General features: G+C 36.0%; 3 protein-coding genes across 3 annotated transcripts; 2 read left to right on the top strand and 1 right to left on the bottom strand.

The window, feature by feature from the left end:
- Positions 1 to 1,304: 1,304 nt before the first annotated feature.
- LOC141835236 (putative sulfate transporter 3.3) lies at positions 1,305 to 5,431 on the top strand. Its single transcript, XM_074722664.1, has 13 exons — positions 1,305 to 1,617; positions 1,711 to 1,759; positions 1,842 to 2,049; positions 2,117 to 2,288; positions 2,396 to 2,461; positions 3,459 to 3,572; positions 3,678 to 3,794; positions 3,857 to 3,983; positions 4,069 to 4,355; positions 4,443 to 4,633; positions 4,712 to 4,791; positions 4,879 to 4,955; positions 5,038 to 5,431. Exons 1-13 carry the CDS (start codon positions 1,321 to 1,323, stop codon positions 5,185 to 5,187), a joined length of 1,935 nt encoding a protein of 644 aa, XP_074578765.1. The 5' UTR covers positions 1,305 to 1,320; the 3' UTR covers positions 5,188 to 5,431.
- Positions 5,432 to 6,081: 650 nt separating this feature from the next.
- On the top strand, positions 6,082 to 19,656 carry LOC141834801 (WD-40 repeat-containing protein MSI4-like). Its single transcript, XM_074722170.1, has 15 exons — positions 6,082 to 6,227; positions 8,615 to 8,678; positions 9,373 to 9,459; positions 10,381 to 10,443; positions 11,544 to 11,609; positions 11,696 to 11,770; positions 11,969 to 12,044; positions 12,612 to 12,834; positions 12,912 to 12,993; positions 13,512 to 13,585; positions 13,738 to 13,849; positions 13,939 to 14,013; positions 15,006 to 15,067; positions 19,266 to 19,365; positions 19,484 to 19,656. The coding sequence occupies exons 1-15, from the start codon at positions 6,082 to 6,084 to the stop codon at positions 19,580 to 19,582; spliced, it is 1,404 nt and encodes a 467-aa protein (XP_074578271.1). The 3' UTR covers positions 19,583 to 19,656.
- A 1,615-nt stretch (positions 19,657 to 21,271) lies between these two features.
- LOC141835193 (NDR1/HIN1-like protein 6) lies at positions 21,272 to 22,295 on the bottom strand. The gene has a single exon (XM_074722622.1). The coding sequence runs from the start codon at positions 22,293 to 22,295 to the stop codon at positions 21,507 to 21,509; it is 789 nt and encodes a 262-aa protein (XP_074578723.1). The 3' UTR covers positions 21,272 to 21,506.
- Positions 22,296 to 22,541: the final 246 nt, after the last annotated feature.

Here is a 22,541-nt window from a genome sequence, read left to right as displayed (position 1 = left end):
TTCGTCCCTCAATTATTTTTATTTTTTATTTATTTAAAATTATATATAATAAATTATTTATTTCTTCTTTGTCAACCAACGCATAGTGTTTCAGCATAACAAGATCGCTCGACCTTGCTTGCGATCGATGGCAGCCTCACGACTAAGACAACCTTTGTTGGTAGGGATGAAGCAAAAATTTCATAATATTGGAGCGAAAGATGTGTATTTATATTGAAAAAAAAATGATCGTCATCGTCCTACCTTTGGCTTCGTCCTTTTACATCGTAAAAAATTCACTTGTGCCCTCGAGGTATGCAAATTAGGTCATTTTCTCTTTTATTTTTTTTGGATAAAAATCAAAGGATGCCTTACATTTAAAGAATTGTCAAATGAATATCCTTTAAAAAAAAAGTTAAAAGAACACTAGTTGAATGTTTTATATAAAAAATATCAAATTTTTCATATGAAAAATTAATTATTTCATTTTTAATCAAAATTATTATATATAAATATTATTATATTAAAATATTATTTATCAACTTATCAAAATTATTTATACTTAATTAAAATTATTTTAAAATAATGATTATAATTGAATCTTAAATTCTAAATTCTAAAATTTTAGATTCTAAATCCTAAATATTACTGTATCAAAATTCTCTTTGCAAACTTATTCAAAATTATTTTAAAATAATTATAATAAATATTCAATAACTTCTACGTATTATAGTAATTATAAAATAATTACTATATATTATAATACTTAATTGTAGCTGTTATAATAACATTAGAAGTAAATAAAATATTATAATTACTGTTACTATATCATAAGTTATAATAGTTAGTAGCTATAACAACATTAAAAATAAAGATAATCTTTAAATAAACAGAGCGTAAAAATTATCCAGTCTCTCCTCCATCAATCTTCCCAGAAAAAAAAACAAACTAAATGGTTAAAACATGAATTGAATGATCGATCCATCATTGTATCCAGGACCATACCAACTACCAAGCAAGCTCTGGACCACCGCAGACAGAATCTCACCTCCAAATTGCACCCATATCATCGCATCTCTCCTTTACATTACTGCTTTCTCTCCTTTATTACTCTCCCACTCCCTTTCTTTTCTTTCTCCCCACTGCTTTCCCTTAGCTTTCTTTTGCCTCTTCCTTTCAGCAATTTGGTTACGTTAATTCTACCTTTGTCCTGTAGCGGTCCTGTAATAGTATAGTTAATCAATGTGCATGTAATTAGATCGATGGATCGATATAAATAGAGAGAAAATTGGGATGAAGCTAGATAGCCAAAAGGGCTTGTGCAATTGTTCCCGCTGCCACATGGAGGGAGAGAGAGAGGTGCCGGAGATCGCCGCGGCGGCGACCGAGGAACTGGTTCGCAAGGTGGAGGCGCCGCCCCCCAGGAGCTCGCTGGAGAAGATGAAGAGCAGGGTGAAGGAGACCTTCTTCCCCGACGACCCCTTCCGCCACTTCAAAGGGCAGCCGTCGAGGAGGAAGTGCGTTCTGGCGGCGCAGTACCTTTTCCCCGTCCTCGAGTGGTTCCCCCACTACAGCCTGTCCTTCTTCAAGTCCGACCTCGTCGCCGGCCTCACCATTGCCAGCCTCGCCATCCCTCAGGCACGCACGCACTGACGCACATACCAAAAATGCACAACAACGTACAACAATAAAAGATCGCTATTAATTGATCTCCTCGATCTATCTGTGCAGGGGATCAGCTACGCGAAGCTGGCTAGTTTGCCTCCCATCATCGGCCTGTGTAAGTTTAATTTCAGCAGTCAAAACGTGCAATCTTCCCCATGCATGCATGTTTACAGCACGTATATATACTTTTTACGTAGACACGAGCTTCGTGCCGCCTCTGGTGTACTCGGTGCTGGGGAGCTCGAGGGATCTGGCAGTGGGTCCAGTCTCGATCGCGTCTCTCATAATGGGGTCCATGCTGAGGCAGGCGGTGAACCCTAACACGGACCCTTTTCTCTTCCTTCAGCTCGCCTTCACCGCCACCTTGTTCGCCGGCGTCTTCCAGGCCTCTCTCGGCGTTCTAAGGTAACCCATCTCAGATACAAGAAATTGAAGCGTCATGAACTAGTCTAAAAATCATCGCTAGCTGCAGGTTAGGGTTCATCATCGACTTTCTGTCGAAGGCAACGCTGGTAGGGTTCATGGCCGGAGCAGCCATAATTGTGTCCCTGCAGCAGCTGAAGAACCTTTTGGGCATCGTCCACTTCACCAAGGAGATGTCGGTGCTTCCGGTCATGACATCTGTCTTCCACAACGTAAATGAGGTTGGCAATCGATTCAATTTCCCCCTTTTTTCTTTTGCCTTTGATTCTTCTCTTCTTCTGTTTTAATGACTGTAATTTACTGAGTTTTGTTGGTGGTGCGCATGCAGTGGTCATGGCAAACGGTAGCGATGGGGATCAGCTTCTTGGGGTTTCTGCTGGTGGCCAGATATGTTGTATGATTTTCATTTTCCTGAAAATCTAATCGATCGATTCCATAATTAGGGTTTAAATAGAATATAAAAAGGAATGATTTGGTTTACGTGAGCTAATAATGAGCTCCTTGAGACTATTCCTGCACAGAGCCTGCGTGTCCCTGTTCTTTCTTTATTCGACAAAGTAAACATGCATGCTTGTTATGCAACGTCATTAAATTGTCTGCATCTCAATAAATTTCCATCAGAGCATAATTTCTGCAAAGTCAATTCAAGAATCAAGTTTGTCCTCAGCAAATAATAAATAATAATAATAATATTAATAATAAATCATGCTTATGTTGGGATAACAATCAAAGTCCCACGTTGAAAATATATGGAAAAGATCCTGAACTTATAAGATAGAAAATATCTTATTGATACGAGATTTTTTGGGTAATATCAACAAATAAAACCATGAGAACGTGGACCCAAAATGGATAATATTGTATCACAACAATAAGAGGCCCGTTAGGACCGTTAAAGGAGCAGGTCCGTTGGGATCTGTACCAATAAGGGATTTATTGAGGCCATTAAAGAGGAGCTCCTAGTGGTGATGAAAAATATCTCATTGGTACGAGGTCTTTTGGGTAATATCCAAATTGAGGTCATTAAAAAGCAATGGCGTAATTAGGATTTTGAATTGTACTGGGCTAAATTAGTAAGATTTAACTAATTATTTAATTTTTTAAATTTCAATTTAACAAAATAAATAAAAAATTACTGGGCTACACTGGGCTGAGCCCAGTGCAACCTAGCCACTGGCTACGCCAGTGTTAAAAAGGAGCTCCCAGTGGTGATGGAAAATATCTCATTGGTACAAGACCTTTTGGGTAATATCCAAAAAGTAAAATCATGAGGGCGTGTACCGTTCATGAAAATTTTACTTTAAGTGCTGCTCAGCAAATTTAACAGTAAAAAGCTTAAACTTGATTACTTGAGTGGTTCTTCATACAATTGGCTAAATAACTTGATGCAGGGAATGAGAAAACCAAAGCTATTCTGGTTGTCAGTGGGATCACCATTGGCGTCTGTCATCATCTCTACCCTTATTGTTTTTCTGATCAAAGCTCAAAATCATGGAATCAGCATTGTCAGTGCAACCAGTCTCCTCAGTTTCTCCCCAATGCAATTGTTCTTTCTGTTTCTTAACTTTGCAACCATGTTAATTTCCACATCTTCTCACTTTAATTTGCAGATTGGAAATTTGAAATGTGGATTGAACAGTCCATCATGGAACAAATTAGTCTTCGACAAAACCTACTTGAGCATTGTGATCAAAACTGGGCTTACTACTGGGATCATCTCCCTCACTGTAAGATATTAAATGACAAGATGTGTGAGTGTTAAAAGACACTAATCTTGTTGTTTGTTTAGGAAGGAATTGCTAGTGGAAGAACTTTCGCTTCACTTCGGGGCTACCAAGTGGATGGAAACAAGGAGATGATGGCCATAGGACTGATGAACATTGTGGGATCTTGCACTTCATGCTATGTATCTACTGGTAAATCTTGAAACCCAACTCTCATTTTCTACTCGAAGCAATCTAGTAGATGGCGAATTGTTCAACCTATTCGACTTTAACTCAGGGGCCTTCTCGAGGTCGGCAGTGAACCACAATGCCGGTTGCAAGACCGCAATGTCGAACATAGTGATGGCACTGACAGTGATGATCACACTCCTCTTCCTCATGCCCTTGTTTGCTTACACCCCCAACGTTGTGCTTGCTGCCATCATAATTGCAGCAGTGATTGGCCTAATTGATGTTCCCACTGCCTTCCAAATATGGAAGCTGGACAAGGTGGACTTTGTTGTTTGCCTATCCTCATTTCTGGGAGTGATCTTCATCTCAGTCCAAGAGGGGCTTGCCATCGCGGTAACGATCAAAACTCTCAGCCTCATTTCCCTCTTCATCATCGATGTTGAACTCGTAACGAACACAATTTCCTGATTGCTAATGCAGGTTGGTCTATCGATCTTCCGAATCCTTCTCCAGATGACAAGGCCTAAAATTGTTGAGCTTGGGAACATCTTAGGAACCAACATCTACAGAGACATACATCAATACAGGGATGCCAAGGGAGTTCCTGGCTTCCTAATCCTTGCTATTGAAGCTCCCATTAATTTCTCAAACACCACATATCTCAAAGAAAGGTATCTTTTGTATACTTAATCCAAAACTTTTGGTCACGGACAAACCTTTTTCCTTTTCTTTATGCTTTTTGTTTGTAGGATAACAAGATGGATAGAAAAAGAAAAGAGCATGGAAGAGGAAGAAATAGGTCTTCAGTATCTAATCCTTGATTTGTCAGGTTTGTCTGTTTATGCATAAATTTTAAAGTGATTTTGTATACTAGTGTAATATGAAAGGTGTATGCTGACTCTAGAGTCAACTTCAGGTGTGCCCACAGTAGATACAAGCGGAATCTCCTTTCTTGTTGACCTGAAGAAGTCAACTTCCAAATCTAATCTGGAGGTATTATATAAATCATACCTTTGAATGTAAAATATCCTAAGCTATTTCTCTCAATTCGTGAGTTTGTACTTGGCACTGACAGCTCGTCTTCGTAAATCCTTTGGGAGAAGTCATGGAGAAACTACAGAGGGCAAATAAAATGCAAGCATTCCTCGGAGTGAATTCCCTCTACTTGACAATCCCTGAGGCTGTGTTTTCACTTGCATCATTCCTCGCAGAAAGGAAACTGTGATTCCAAGTTTCATCTGAGTGAGTTACTGAAGAAACGCTTGTAGTGTTTTGCTAGTTCATCAAGGATTTAAGAAAGGTGTATATGTATGAATATGTCCATAGTTGCCTTACAATAGAAGGCTTTGGCATCTTGTTCTCTTCACAAGGCTTGATTTAGTGTCTTTATTCAATCCATAACGATCGATGATCCCATACAAGTCCATTAAAAGTTTGAATAGAACATGTTCAATTGAGTTGATGGTCTTGTACGTTTATGGATTTTAATTGACAAAAAGTTACGATCAATCATCAGATAAATTTAAAAAGCCGAGGTAATGTCCTTCTAGTGATTATCTGTAATTTTTAAATTTACCTTCTAATATATGGTCGTTTGAATAGGAAATCTATCCCATCTTTTATCATTTAAATGACAGATTGAGTACCTTTTGTTAAAGAAGAATTGATGGCCTTATACGTTGATGAATTATAATTCTATGAAAATTTTTCCATGTGATTAATTAAATGATAAATCGAAAAGTACACATAAATAGTGATGGATGATTTAATATTATATTTTTCTTGGATATAATATATTTATCTTATAAAAAGAAAAGAAAAAAATATGCTCAATTAGAGATGCAAATTATGCGATCCAAGCGCTCCTGTTGAGAATGCGTTTCGTGGCACGACGCAGATTGGTGCCACGTAGTCGATCGAAGACGTTGTCTGGACCGTCCGATCGGTAAGAGAGTGGGCACGCGGATTCCCGCCACGGCGGCAGCCACGGGAATGAAAAGAAGTCCTGTTATATCGATTCAATTTAATCGGCATTCAATAACTGGTTTGATCCTTTCGCAGCTGGCGGGCCCCGCCCTGGTCCTTCGGCGTGAGTGGGTAGAGCGTGGGGGGAGGCGAAATGGGGGCGAGGGGGCGGAGGAAGAAGGCGGTGGTGCGGCCGCGGGCGGAGGAAGACGCCGACTACCTGCAGTGGAAGTCTCGTATCCCGCTTATCTACGACTGGTTCACCAATCACAACCTGGCCTGGCCCTCGCTATCCTGCCGGTTCGCACTCCCCCCCATTCTTTCCTCGTATCTGATTCATGTAGGGTTCTGATCGCTAAGGCTGTTCGCGATTCTTGCTGGAAACTTGCCGCGTGCGTCTTGTCTATGTTTCGTTTTGAGGTTTTGTCGCTAGCTTTTGGTTGCTTAAACTCGGCGGTTTTAAGAATTTTTTGTCTACTTGCTGTAGACGAATTCAGACCTGGGTTGTCATGAGAGTTACTGGAGATTCTCACAGGGCGTGAGTTACCATATAGATCATGAATACTTCTATGGTAGGGACAAAAAAAAAAAAAAAAAAGGGGGGAGGGGGGGGGGGGGGGGGGGGGGGGGGGGGGGGGGGGGGGCTAGGGAACGCGTTTAAAGGCAGAACATCATAACTAATCTAACCTATAGATCACATCATCTTAGGGAGGTGGCAGAGGCTAGGGAACGCGTTTAAAGGCAAAACATTTATGACTAATCTAACCTATAGAGCCCATCATCTTAGGAAGGTGGTGGAGAAAAAGAACTAAATATATTTCCAACAATTGTACTCCTATTGGCGTCATTATCGTCAACATCATCAATGCACGTTAGTCTCAATTACGCTGACCGACTGAATGTGTCCTATCCTTTTATCGAACACTATGTCACTAGTTAATTTAGATCACTTGTCGTATATTAGCTAGAGTTTTCTTTGTTTTCTTGCTATCCCTTATACCTTTTAACTCTCATCGATTGAAATTATTTATCTATATAATCTATTGATCACCTTTCTTAATGCCTCTACCATTTCAATCTAATTTTCCTCATTTTATCATTTGTTGGTATTATACCTAATTCCTTTTGGATAATAATTTTTCTTATTTTATCTTTTCTTTTATTTACACATATTCCCTTCTATATTTTGTCTTCACTAAAAAAAGTGGGTTTGAGGGCTATGATTGAAAGTCATTGAGATTAGCTTGTAAAGATTGATTGGGAATCTAGTTAAATACATAACTGAAGAATGTGGCAATCAAATGATCTAAGATTTGAGTTTCCTAAGGTTCAGGCGAGGATAGTGAGATTGATTCTCGGCAAATTTGCAATTGCTCTCTGGAGGGCTCTATACAGGAACCACCTCTTCCCTAATAATCAGTAATTAGAATATTGATCCTAATTCAACACTCAGTAAATCCATTCTCCCTTTTCAAAGACAAGAAGAACATTTTAGAGACTAGTACTTTTGGTAGTGGTTGAATGGAAAAATGACGCCGCAATAGAGAAGATTTATCTCATACGTTTTGAGAACTAGGGGAGGCATAGTAGATGAGGTTCAACTGTCCATAACTGAGGAGATGATCCCCTTCATCCGTTCCATCAAAGAGATCATCTAATGCAAGCCATGCAATACAGAGCGAAAGGTTGCAGTCTACTATTGAGGAGGAGGTTTGTACTTTGATTAACTAGACCATTAGAAAGACCTATCTTTGTCTTTGCACTAGAGAAGCTAGGAATATCAAGGTCTCCAACATTCCCAATTCACACTGTGATATTATAGGGACTTTATTTCCCAAAGCAAGAGGAGCATGGGGGAAGGGAGAGAGAATGAGTCAAATATGAAAGTTCTTATAGAAAGACAAATAACAGGCATATATCTCCTAGTTCCCAATCACACATTTTCTTTTATGCTAGTTCTTTCATTCCTCAACTCTTGAGGAGACAAAGAATCTTCAAATTTTTTTTTTTTTTTTTATATATAGAATACTCAATAGTCAATAGCAAAGGAAAAGGGACGATAGCTGCTTATAATCACCTGTGAACTGTGCAAAGAAAAGTTGGATATCTGATGAGTTATGCAGTTGCATCTATCTGACGGGTAGGAGACAGAAAAAGAACAAAGTATCTTTTGATTATTTATTAAATGCTATAATAAAATAGCATACTTAATAAAAAAAATGAATCTACTATCATTATGTTGTTAACTAGATATATTATCAATGAATGATGTACATGAACTTATTATATATAAGTGTTTTTTTCATGGATAAGCCACTGTGGCGTTTCACTCCATCCCCTTCAATAATTATGTTAGCACACCTCCATTTGTTCTTAGATATTTAGTTGTTTGGTTATCTAAATTACAATATCCTTATAGTTTATCTGTTCAGTTTATTTATTTATTCTCTTCTTATACTTGCATTTTGTTATCATCTGCTTATCATCTTTTTATTTGTATTTTTGGATTGACTTAGTTAATGACAAATATTTAGTTTGATTGAATATTCACTTATCCCGAAAAGATTAAGTTGTTGGAAAACCACCAGTTTGTTCTTCTATATTCCTGGAAACATTAATACCTGGAGAGTTATCCTAACTTGAAGTCCAAAATCTTTATTTTATATATATATATTTTTTGCTATAAGGTGGGGTCAGCAATTGGAGCAAAAGACATACAAGAATAATCAACGTCTCTTCTTCTCTGAGCGGGCAAGTCTAATTTCTGCTAGTTTGTGTTGACATATATTTTTTGTGGGTTTTTTAAAATAAACAATAAAAAAATGTCATTAGACATGGTATTTGCACAATAAATTTTTGAAGAGTCACAGATCTTGATTTATGGCAGAAGCTGTCGGCCTCTACTACCAAACTGGTGGCAGGCTTTTGATTTTGCTAAGTTTGTTCAAGTCCTTTGTGCATGTTGTTTGAAAATTTTTCAAAATTCACTTAGCTGTTGGCAAGTAGTTTCAACAAATGAGTATTTATAGATACTTAACTCTTTCTTCACTGATTCGTTACATCTTATTCATATTATTTGAGTTCTACCTCAGGGTTGTAATAAGTTATTATTCAGTAGTTAACCATGGGAACCTTTGTACTTTCTTCAGTCATTTTGGATAGTCAGTAAAAATAAGCAGACAGTTATTTTCTCAGTAAAAATAAATCTGGACAGTGCTGGGACTTGAAAGTAAAATTTTACTGATTCAACTCTAAATGAACATTCTATCATACCTAGATAAGTTCGTCATATTTTGATGCCCAGTTCCAAGTTCTTTCATGCTTGGAGAATTAGTGACTTAGTGTATCTGTAGCAATTTATCTGTGTGATGGCAATGTGTTATAGAATAAAACATCCTCTATATTATCTCAGAAAATTCTTTCAAATTTATTTTCTATCATTCAGACGGATGGGACTTATCCAAACACTCTTGTTGTTGCAAATTGTGAAGTTGTGAAACCAAGGGTTGCAACTGCAGAACATATATCTATGGTACTTTCTTTTGTTTGTTGGTTCTATTCTTTTACATTTCTTTATAACATGTGGTAGCTTCTTTGCAAAGAACCTATATCGTGCTTTATCTACAAGTGTTTTGAGTATGATAAATTTCTATGATGATGTTTGAGTTGGTTTAACTTTATAATCCTCAATACATGCTGTTGAGTTCACTATGGTCAAACAGTTTGAAAAGCCTCAAAGGTCTCAAGTATACCTCTTGATCCATGTTTGTGGGAAAGAAAATCATGGAATTATTCCATCTAAGTACATATAGTTCAGAAGTGTTTGATTTTGGGAATGATTGCTGCATAAGTTGAAGGGTTTATTTGTTTTGAATTGTTTAATGGGAGGTACAGGAATGGGTATCAAGCGAGTATTTGTGTGTCTTTATAGTGCCACGCTAATATCATATTCATTGTAGTCCTGGTTCAGACACACTGAAAGATCTTATCAAGTGCTTATGTGAAATAACTAAAGTTTGTCTCTCATCTTTTATCCACCATGGCAAGCAGCACTATTAATTAATTGCATTGTGACCACAATGTCCTAGTTCTGAAGCAACCAGTAGTTATTTTTATATTCCACTTGAAATATCAGCACATTTTAGATGTTGAAGATCATATACTATGAATTTGTTTCTTTCTTTATCCCTTTTCCACTCCTGACGCTTATGCTAAGTTGGTTTGGCTAGTTGATCTGTGTCAGGTTGTCAAATTATGTTTAATGTGATGAATGACTAACGTTAGGCTTTGGAGTTGGATGAAGAAATTATATCCCTTATCTTATTCTAAACCCTAAAGGCATCTATATGTTACTGTGTTTTATCTCCTTTGTCCTTTCTTTATCATTTCTGTTTCTGATAGTATTTTCAAGTTGGTCTTTCTTATTTTTTTAAAAAAGGTTTTTGCCATGCAGTTTGATGAAGAGTCACAATCTCCCTATGTGAAAAGGATAAAAACAATTGTACACCCTGGTGAGGTAAAACACTTATTTCACAATTACAACTTTTCAATAACCTCTTATTATACCTTTATATTGTTCAAAATTGATCTTTGGGTTTTCCTACCTATTTGCTATGATGTGCAGTCCACTAATGGTATAGGGTGATGTCCATAAAATGTACAGCCAAGTTGTATTACAAAGTAACACTTAGCTGAACACACATTTTGATTTTTTAATTTATGGTATGATTTATAGCTAAATTCATAACACATGTATTAAACAATCTTACTTTTTCTCATTGTTAATCTTTTTATTTAGCTTGTGCATCTCATAATGAGTAGTGGCCCACCCATTTACTGAGCCAAATGACCTGTTCTCAAATAGACTGCGAATCATCCTTCGGGTTCACACTCCATTTTTAAGTGGACTATTAGGTGCATTACAAGTCTGTATGCATCCTGTTATCTGTGGTGGTCAATCCATCACCTGAGCTGGCTAACCTGTTCTAAATGAACTGCTGTTCATTCTTTCAGGGACACACTTTATATTAAGTGGACGACTCATTTGTATTCACATCATTGTAAATTTGTCACTATCTGCTTAGATGAAATAAACTGACTGATTACCTTGTTAGGCCTAACAACTGGTTTAAAATTCTTAAGCCTAAGTCAATAGTAATTTACTTATGTGAGAACTTACAGTTCTCTATGTGGAACTGAATTAGGGGTTACAATCTTCCCACCTTGACATCCACATCAAGGTCAATACCCAAATCATAATTTTGAACCATCCCTAATCCCTGATCAGGAATATGTGAGGCTTAATTGTGGCTCCATGGTCACATAAGCAGGTTTTTAAAGAAAAAACCTATTATCTATGATCCACTTAGATTGGAGAATTAATCCATTAACTTGTCGGGTCCAACCACCACCTAAAATGTTTTAGTCCTACTTCATAACTCATCTAAGCTTATATCGCTTATTATTCTCTCATACTGCTTCATACGGGATTAAACTCATTGTATTCGAGCTGTTAATGGACAAGGCTAGTTTCTGAATCCATGAATTGAATTGCTAATGCCATTTATGATGCACATTTGGGACAAAGTAGTGTATTTGATCTCTGCTAACTCGCAGGTCAATAGAATCAGAGAATTTCCTCAGAATAGTAAAATTGTTGCAACACACACAGACAGTCCTGAAGTAGGTTCTTGGGACTTTTAACTTGGATTATTTTCATTAATTAGAATATCTAACGTTAGGGTTGCTTATCTTTGATTTTGCTGCAGGTATTTATTTGGGATGTTGATGCACAGCCTGATTGTGGTGATAGACTTGGGGATGCAGAATGCCAGCCAGATTTGGTTTATTTTTTCTTTCTACTGCAAATTTTTTTTCAAGCGTTATTTTCTTCAATTTTTTATTCAATAACAAGCTCATTCAAAGAGCAATATACACACAAGGACACTGTTACATACTTAAACTAATGTATCACATGATTTTACATTATTTATCATTTTCCTACAAGCAGATATTGGCGACTCATTCTCTGGTTCTTGCAGATATTGAAAGGGCATCAAAGTAATGCGGAATATGCTCTTGCTATGTGCAATTCTGAACCTCTTGTACTTTCTGGAGGTCAAAACTATTCTTCTAGAAGTTTGATTTTTCAATATGTTGACAGCTTGATCACTTTTCTATTATCCTTGGTTATGTTTGTACTTTCCATATTTCAGATTGTTTTCGTATTTTTTTTGGCAATTTATCAATTTAACCTTTTCCTTTTATACTTGAATGATACTTCTAGTAGGCACACATTGTTTTGGAAAGATCAATTTTTGATTCAATTTCAATTTAGAACTCGAACCAATAAAACGAAACTAAACTGTAGGGACATGTATATGGATGGATTACTGTGGAGTTAGTAAATTTGAATGTACTAATTGATGATATTTTTGCCACTAACAAATTCAGATGCATCTTTTTTTTTTCCTGCCTCATGCTAACCAAATTGTATGGTTTGGTTCAGTTTTTTTTTCTTTTCAATTTTGGTTTTTTAGGTTTTGAAATATTCAAATTGATAATTTTGATTTCGTTGAAATTGAACCTTGGCAGTCATTATTTGTTTGCTTCGAAACCTCTATAGGCAGTAAGTTATCCCACTTACTCTATACATATTTTGATGCATAGAGAATATTTTTGCAGGGAAGGACAAGTTAGTTGTGTTGTGGTGTATAAATGATCATGTATCTTCATTATTAAATTCTGCATCGACTGCTTGCTTTGGATTGTTGAATGGAAGCCTTAGCTATAATCACTCTAAGGAGGCTACAAATTTGAAGATATCTTGCACTCCCACAGTTGCAGCCAGAGCTATGTTCCATGGGCATGTGGATACTGTTGAAGATGTTCAGTTCTGCCCTTTTAGGTGATTGAATAATTTCTGAGTGGTTTAAATACATGTTTTAATGCACAGCCCTGGTGATTCTTTTTTCATTCTTTAAGTTCACAGGAATTTTGTAGCGTTGGTGATGATTCTTGCCTGATTCTGTGGGATGCTCGTGTTGGGACCAATCCTGCTCTTAAGGTTCTAGTGTTAATTTCTTATTTTTCATTTACGTGTACCTTAGAAGGTTTTCATAGCGAATAATATTTCTTCAGTTTTGTGGGACTTGGATGCCAGCTTCATGTAATCACAATGTTTGAGAAAATTGACTCTTCCTCTCTTTAGTCTTGGCTTGAACATATTCTTGTAGCAGGTTAAATCACATAAATTCTTCACTGATTTCATCTGATTATTTCATGCATAGGTGTTACCCAATTTATTTCTTTTTTTTTTTCATATCTTCGTTGTTATGTGGTTCATAGTGTATGGATTCCTCTTTTATTTCTTATGCATGACATTATGTTTCTTAAATTTATTTACGAATGTTGTATCTTGACACTTGATTCAGCTATAGCTGTTAATTGGTATCTGGATAATTGGAATTTAATTAGGAATCTGATATTGTATGCTGGTGGTTCTCGACTGTTCCTTTCTGGCGTATCATGAGTATATAGTCTGTGTTCTGTTTTCTGATTCCTAAATTCTTTTCTGTTTAACAGGTTGAAAGGGCTCATGATGGTGACATTAATTGTGTCGATTGGAACCCTTTTGATGTAAATCTTCTCTTAACTGGGTATATCAGGCCAAACTGTTAATGTTAATTACATTCCAATTTTGTTATCACCTTATCAAAGGTGTTCTACTGTGCTCAATTTTCCATGAGCGCTCATTATCTTTCACTGTTAAAAGATGTCAGTTTTGTTGTGTAATACTTTTTCATTGTAGGTCTGCAGACTCCTCTGTTAAAATGTTTGATCGGCGATATATGACAACTGGAGGTATCGGGTCATCTGTGCACACATTTCATCATCATAGAGCTGCTGTTCTTTGTGTGCAGGCATAAGTTTTTCCTTTATTTAGTCTTTTATCTGGAAATTTTTGGTCATTAAAATGAAATACCATCCTATTTCGATTTGATTTCTTCAGTGGTGTCCAGATAAATCATCAGTTTTTGGAAGTGCTGGAGAGGATAATTTCCTAAACATTTGGGATCATGCAAAGGTATTTAACTGCTCGATATCATTCCTATGTTAAGGATTAACACATGTCATTTCCTTATTAACCATTATTTGCTAGTAATTCTGTAAACAGTGAATGAACATTGCAACATTGAGGCTAGTTTGCATGGGAAAATATAATATGTTTATAAATGAATTCATATTAGTTTTTTTTGGGTACATTTCCTATTAGATAGATGCCGACCCCACTTAGTGGGATAAGGCTTGGTTGTTGTTGTTGTTGTTGTTGTTTCCTATTAGATAGATGTTTAGAGCTAGCCTGTTATTCGCATGCTTAAATGTACAGTCTTGATATTGATTCAAATTATAGAAATGCAGTAATTGTGTCTAGCTAGTCTATACCTTGTAGTGGGTTTCATGTGAAGCTAATTAGAACTTTACATTTTGTTTGGCAACTAATTCTGTCACATCTACCTAGAGAGCTGACAAGTTAATTTTCCTAGAGATCTGGCAAGTTAATTTTCCTCATTATTTCCTTTGAACTTCTGAGCCTCGTTTATTCTAAATTGATGTTCATGCGATTGATCCAACGCATGATAACGTGGTTTTTGAATCATAATAATTGAAATTGGTTAAATTTCACCATTCACTGTGATAATAATTGAAATTGGTTAAATTTCACCATTCACTGTGATGGCTATCCACTTAAAAATTGTTTGTAGGTCATCCTAGATGTGATCTAGATTAGCACTGGATTCTACAATCACAATTGAACTAGAAGAGTTGATTCCAATGCTATCATGTTTTCATTTCTTTATTCATCAGGGTTGATTTGGTTCTACTAGTCATGATTTTTGAGTGATACAATATTTGTTTTCAAGAAAGAAGGCAAGATATTCGTACAGATAATTAGTTAGTTTCAATAACTTTGGAAGACTATTATCTCATTCCATGCAATTTTTTAAGAAATTTTAACCTTTGCCATCTGTCTGCTTAAAGTTTTGCATTTTAGTGAGTATACTCTCTTTTTTCTAGGTTGGTGCTAGTGATGAATATTCTAGACCTCCAGGTTTATTCTTTCAACATGCTGGTCACAGGTACAAATTATTTTGTTCATCTCCTTTTTAGCTCAATACCAGTTTTTGCTAGGTTAGAAAATTTGAATTGTTTATGGCTGTCATCTCTGTTTCTTCTACTATTATTTTGTGTGTTCATCTATAGTATTCATATAAGACATTGTATGTTCTCTTTTGTTTATTTGATTAACTTATTAGTTTTTTGGTATACTTCTAAACTATTGGTGTTTTTCTACTCTTGGCATCAAAGTCTGGCCAACATATGATTTACACTATGGTTTAAAATCTCGAACCATAACGGAGTTTTGGTTTATGATTGGAATGATACAGTTTTGGTATCTGTTATAATTTCCATTATTTGCTAGTAATTCTGTAAACAGTGAATGAACATTGCAACATTGAGGCTAGTTTGCATGGGAAAATATAATATGTTTATAAATGAATTCATATTAGTTTTTTTTGGGTACATTTCCTATTAGATAGATGCCGACCCCACTTAGTGGGATAAGGCTTGGTTGTTGTTGTTGTTGTTGTTGTTTCCTATTAGATAGATGTTTAGAGCTAGCCTGTTATTCGCATGCTTAAATGTACAGTCTTGATATTGATTCAAATTATAGAAATGCAGTAATTGTGTCTAGCTAGTCTATACCTTGTAGTGGGTTTCATGTGAAGCTAATTAGAACTTTACATTTTGTTTGGCAACTAATTCTGTCACATCTACCTAGAGAGCTGACAAGTTAATTTTCCTAGAGATCTGGCAAGTTAATTTTCCTCATTATTTCCTTTGAACTTCTGAGCCTCGTTTATTCTAAATTGATGTTCATGCGATTGATCCAACGCATGATAACGTGGTTTTTGAATCATAATAATTGAAATTGGTTAAATTTCACCATTCACTGTGATAATAATTGAAATTGGTTAAATTTCACCATTCACTGTGATGGCTATCCACTTAAAAATTGTTTGTAGGTCATCCTAGATGTGATCTAGATTAGCACTGGATTCTACAATCACAATTGAACTAGAAGAGTTGATTCCAATGCTATCATGTTTTCATTTCTTTATTCATCAGGGTTGATTTGGTTCTACTAGTCATGATTTTTGAGTGATACAATATTTGTTTTCAAGCAAGAAGGCAAGATATTCGTACAGATAATTAGTTAGTTTCAATAACTTTGGAAGACTATTATCTCATTCCATGCAATTTTTTAAGAAATTTTAACCTTTGCCATCTGTCTGCTTAAAGTTTTGCATTTTAGTGAGTATACTCTCTTTTGTCTAGGTTGGTGCTAGTGATGAATATTCTAGACCTCCAGGTTTATTCTTTCAACATGCTGGTCACAGGTACAAATTATTTTGTTCATCTCCTTTTTAGCTCAATACCAGTTTTTGCTAGGTTAGAAAATTTGAATTGTTTATGGCTGTCATCTCTGTTTCTTCTACTATTATTTTGTGTGTTCAGCTATAGTATTCATATAAGACATTGTATGTTCTCTTTTGTTTATTTGATTAACTTATTAGTTTTTTGGTATACTTCTAAACTATTGGTGTTTTTCTACTCTTGGCATCAAAGTCTGGCCAACATATGATTTACACTATGGTTTAAAATTTCGAACCATAATGGAGTTTTGGTTTATGACCGGAATAATACAGTTTAGGTACCCACTATAATTTTGATATTTTTAAATATAAAATATATTAATTAAAAATAAAAATTTAATCTAAATATTTAAAAAATAAAAATAAAATAGTTTTTAAAAAAAAGTAAAAAAAGAAAAATATGGGATCGCAGCGCCTCCATATGATAAATAAATAAATAATTTATTATATATTTATGGAATTAAAATTATATATATATATATATATATATATTATATGGGATAGTTTTATTAGGGTTCGATTAAGCTTGTTTAGATTATTCTATTTATAGTTAGGAATTGATTGAAATTATTAATCTAAGTTTTTTTTTTTTTGCATCCCACCTATGTGCTCGTAGCATCCCTGCCGTGACCCCGTGGAGTTCGGAGTGGGATCACGGTGTTGGTGCCGGATGGGTACCGATTAGCAAGCGGAACGACAAATTTTGTCCGTTTCGCTCGACACGGAACGAAATTTTAAACCATGATTTAGACAATCCCCTTTACTCCCCAAAAGTTTGTTTTTTGGGGTTAGATAGAAACATTTGATATTGTCCAGGTCAAACATGGCTTTTAGTAAGGTTTTAAATAAAGTATATATCTGGTATGCAAATTATCAACCCACTAAATAGCAACATATGCAGTATGTTTAGACATACGCAAGGGCATTTGCAATACTATCGTATTATTTTTTATATTGATAAAAATACATAAGGTATAGATAACAATATATATTGAGCGAACTATTTAATACATACTGATATCCAGTGAAGGTGCATATGGAACAAGTTATGGGGTGTATAAGTTGTGTATTCAACTTTACTAATGGACAATAAGATAAACAGAAACACGACCATGACCATGGATGACTGTGATGGCATTATTGATTTTTGCAAAGAGAAAGCCTAGAGTCATTTATAGAAAGTTATATGGTTCAGTTCTTTGTTCTCGATGCAAATCCCTGAATCACACTTGGCGAAGAGATTTTATGTACCTGATTTATTTATCATCAACATAGGTCTTGTTTGCAAGAGCTCATGAATGGACCAACTCATACTTGGGAAGTGGTACAGTCGTGTGGGAAGGTTGGAAATCTGCTGGTGAGTTAGAAAGGAAATATTATTGCAGGAGTCAAGTCATTAAGAGGATTTTTTTTGGCTCCTTTGGAGCAGTAATGATAGTGGTACGTTGACATTGATTATAGCTTCACATACGGCTATGTTCTTTAGTGCTTTACCACTAGAGAACATTCCTCCTAAGATTAGGCCAATCATTCATGTTGCTCAATTTTCACTTTACTGCATATTAGTTCTAAGCTGGAGTATAATCCATTTAATCCTGAAAGAATTATAACCATTTTTACTTCAATTGCAATGTATATATCTTCTCATTATTGTTAAAAAAATACTAAAATATCTAGGCTAATTAAGGTTAGGAATTGTTTTAGTGAATTGTAAAGTTAGTAGAGATCTTAAAAATAATTCTACTTTACATAATAGTATATTTAATAGCATGATATATGTTAAAAGAGAGCGGGATGTGAATACCAAAATTGAACCCTCAAATTATATAAAAATTTGGGACAAAATTGATGAAGCAGATGAAATTTAACTATCTCACATTGGGGTAGAGATTGAAAAAGTAGAATATTTTATTAATCAAAAGCTGAATAATACAAAGAGACACTACATTTTTATAGACCCAATATCAGCTAAACTAGGAAAGGAATACTTCTGATAAGAAAACACTACCAAATCAAAAGAACTTTTACCATGCTTAAAGATATTAATTAATTTTAACCAAATTAAAAGATATAAACACCTAAAGAACAATTAGTGAAAGGAATTACAAATTTAAATTTTAACTGATGCCTATTTTTCATTTCCATCACTTAATTTCACATCTCCAATTGAGCTCTCTCTCAATCTTTAGCAATATGGAATAAGCTGTTAATTCATAAAAAAATGCATAAGTTCATATCTTCTATGAAGACGATGTATAAATTCTTGGTATTTCATTCCATTAAGAAATGAAGTTCAATGAGCAATATCAAACTTCCTCGTTAAATGAAATTATTGATGTCCAATGGACAACTTAGACAGGACATCACTTCTAAGGCATTAATGATGCTGATCCTATTGTCATTCAATGTGATAAGATTTATTCTTCTAAATCATTATTTATTAGGTGTAGACTTCTCATTGACTATTGTTTGACTGTGACTCTGATACACTAGAAGAATGTGCTCTTAATATAAAATGCATCATTTCTTCCTTTCTTTATAATAGATTTGGTTTAATTTATTGTATATTGGGTTTAATTTAAGTTCTTAATGAGTTATATTTTCTTTTAGTTGGTATATTTAATTTGTAATGAATTTTATATCTTATTTGTAGAATGTGTAAGATAAGATTTGTAATAAGTTTCACAATGAAACATATTGAATTGAGCCAAATTGTATGATACATATGATGATTCTGCTAACTATTAGCATGCAATGGTGTTCAAGCTTGATGGTCCCAAAAGGGGAAATCAATTTCTTCTTGTCCTGATGTCCAAAGTGAGGTGTAACGTTTTAACAGGGATAAAGTTGTGGATTTCCATTGGTGTGAAACTGAACCATGGACCATAGCCAGTGTTTCTGATGACTGTGCGAGGGTCAATGGTGGTGGGACTTTACAGGTAAATTGTTGCTGTCAATCAATCAACCAAAATGGTATATGCTTAGATGCCAATCAATCAAATGTCTGACATTGAAACAGCTGTATGATTGTTTAATTCTGAAAATTTGATTTTGCAGTTGTGGCGCATGAGTGATTTTATCTACAGGCCCATGGAAGAAGTATTGGCAGAGTTAGAGACGATCAAAGAACAAATCTGCTATTCAACCGAGACATGAACGTATGATTATGTTCTTTTCATTCCCTTTCTTCTTTTTCTCTGAGAACATGAGGTAAACAATTTAAATTTTATTTTCTTAGGAAATGAACTCTCAATTGGCTTTTAGTTGAGGTAGCTTTGAATCAGATCCACTCGAACCAAGTGTCATGCTAATCCATTTGCCTGACATTTATGACACAAAAACTGTGGTTCCCCAGCCATACCGCGTTTGATAAAACTATAGTGGAAAACAATTATTCTATTTGAAGTTTATGGTAGAAATATGTTGACTGAAATTGAGTAAAATAATCTGATTTATAAAAAGGTATTAATGCATTTACAATTCGCTAAAGTGATTATTTACTTTCGATGTTAGTTTCTTTATAATTCATATGCAACATAGTTGGTAAATAATTCTCCAGTTCTGTAGGATTCTTGTTCAGAAAATTTAAGTGATAGTAATATGATTTTATTTATAGAAAAAATGACAGTCTAGTGTACAAAATTTTCATCAATACGGAGTCTTAGGAAAGAGTCTATTGTATTGTATGCAATTTTATCTTGCTTTGTAAGATGTTTTTGAAATTCAAATATGACTTTTACATCACACTGGTAATAATTTTACTGTAAAAAAAAGAAGATATCTAGAGAGAATATTGAGGAATTTTTCAATCTCTGTTTCATCTAATTGGTCTAATTAGGAATTTAGAGATAAAAGGATAAAAATAATGGTAAAAGCTGTCAGTTTTTCTTATATAAATACTGCCGTTTCTTTTATTTCGTCACTGTCGGCAATCAACCACAATAAGTGGTCAACTATTGGTTTTCAAGTTCAAAGAGATTCTTCTAGTTCAGAGGTATGCATAAGTTCTATTAAAGTTTTGGCCTACTCTTTTGATCCATATTTTACAACTTTTTTTTTTCAAATGTTTTTGGTATGCATTCAAATTGATCCTAATCCTTCTTCGATGTCTAAATCATCTTTATATAAATATATTTGTTTTGGTGTGAGGCTTATCAGGTTAGATTTACCTAGTAGTAGTTTTATAGAAATAAATTTAAGTGTTAGGCATAGTGATATTAAAAAAGTGATGGCATAGTACAAGTCTATGATTGCGCCGGTTGCCCTCAACTATTGATCATTATCTATCAGTGTCCGTCATATTTGAACTCAACTATTAATAATTACACTGTATTAGTTAGTCATTTATGGTCGAAATTAAATCCATATCAAATCTTCTCCTGTTTCCTTTCCTTTCCGTTCAATCTACCTTTTACAAGCCAACAAAACGGCAGCACAACCAATGATAAATAAAATAAAGCCTCTTCTCTGTCTGACACTGTGCCACTTCCTCCTGTATTATTTCACACTCTTCCCTACCATCTCTATCATTCTGAAGATTCAATAATTTGAATAGACCAATTTCATTCTGACATTGCAATGTCATTACTGCTGCCATTTTAATCTTAATTTATTATTATTATTATTTTTATCTAAAGTCAGTGCTTATAGTTGTCTCGATTGACACGATAAATTTTTTAAAAACGAACTTTGACTTAAGAACGCTTGATTGATTAACTGTTGTGAACGCTTTTAAATTTATTTTAATGAAATTGATCATGATAAATTGAATATCTAATGTCAATTAAAAAAATAAAATTAAATAATAGGTGTTTTTAAATTGAACCACGATTATATAGGAAAGTCCAGAAATTTTCAATCAATCGTATTACATGTAACCTTACAACAATATCCACAATCAATCGACGGAAAAGTAAATCACAGAAATTAAAACAACTTCTGCTTAATTTTTAAAAATAACATATTTCTTCCAATCTTCTCTTTGTTATGGTAGGGTTTTAATCTACTCTGTTTCTTGAATTTACTGCCCATTTCATGGCGGCGGTAGTAATTGTCGCGCTGTAAGAGAAGGGAGTAGGGTTTAGGAGATGGTCCACTTCCAGATCTTGATACGGAGCTTGACCTTGCAGGCGGCACTCGAAGTGGACGCCGTCGCCGCTGCCTTCCCCGTCGGCACCGCCACGTCGATGCCGGAGCACCGCACCTTGACCCCGATCCTCTTCGTCTTCAGACTCCCGATCTTAACCCCCACTTTCGTGTCCACGTCGATTTCCAGAGACAGCCTCGTCCTCCCTCTCAGATCCCGCGTCGCCGCCGAGTCCAGCGTCTGACCGCCGCCGCCGCCAGCGGCCAGCGTGGCGGAGAGCAGAGTCGTGTTCTTCGCCCCCTGGCGGAAGGCGGGGAAGGACCCGTCGCCGATGTCGACCCCGCCGGAGAAGACGGAGACGGAGGCGGGGTCGTAGAGGAAGACGAGCTTGCGATTAGGGTTTCTGGCTGTGACGTTGAGGTCGAGGCGGGAGGTGAGGCGGCCTCCGGCGGAGACGTTGAAGGCGGCGAGGCGGAGGGCGGAGACGGCGAAGGCGGGGCGTTGGGGGCGGTAGATCAAGTAGAAGACGCCGAAGGCAGCGGCGCAGAGGAGGATGATGAGGAAGAGAATGAGGGTGAACCAGAGGCAGCAGGAGCAGCAGCAGCTCCGGCGGCGCGGGGGCGGAGGAGGCTTGCGGGGTTGGGGTCGATAGACCGGGAGCGGGCCACCCTTAGACGGCGGAGCTCCGGTGGCGGCTGCCGCCTGGGGAGGCTGCGCGGTGGACTTGGCGGAAGGGTGGACTCGCTCCGCCATTGATGCCATCCCTCCTCGATCTGCCGCCATTGATCCCCTTTCGAGCAAGATCTATAGGAGAGAGGGATGCGGCCCAGCTCGTTGGGCATCATCCTTCACCGCCGTCGGATTGTCATCCAACGGGTTAGACTCTGCTTCGTGATTCGTGAACTAACGAAATCCGTTGAGACGTCTACGTTGTGGAAATAAAAAACTGTCAAATCTCCCGGTAGTTTGCTCCACGCCCATCGCCTACCCTAAACAAAATAAAACGGACAAAAATCAAATTATAAAAAT

This window comes from Curcuma longa, chromosome 9 (assembly GCF_044706935.1).
Source record: "Curcuma longa cultivar G26 ecotype Majalengka, Jawa Barat chromosome 9, ITB_CL_G26_1.1, whole genome shotgun sequence".
Classification (NCBI taxonomy): Eukaryota; Viridiplantae; Streptophyta; class Magnoliopsida; order Zingiberales; family Zingiberaceae; genus Curcuma; species Curcuma longa.
Note: the sequence above shows the minus strand (reverse complement) of the source record. Positions and strands in the feature narration are given on the sequence as shown.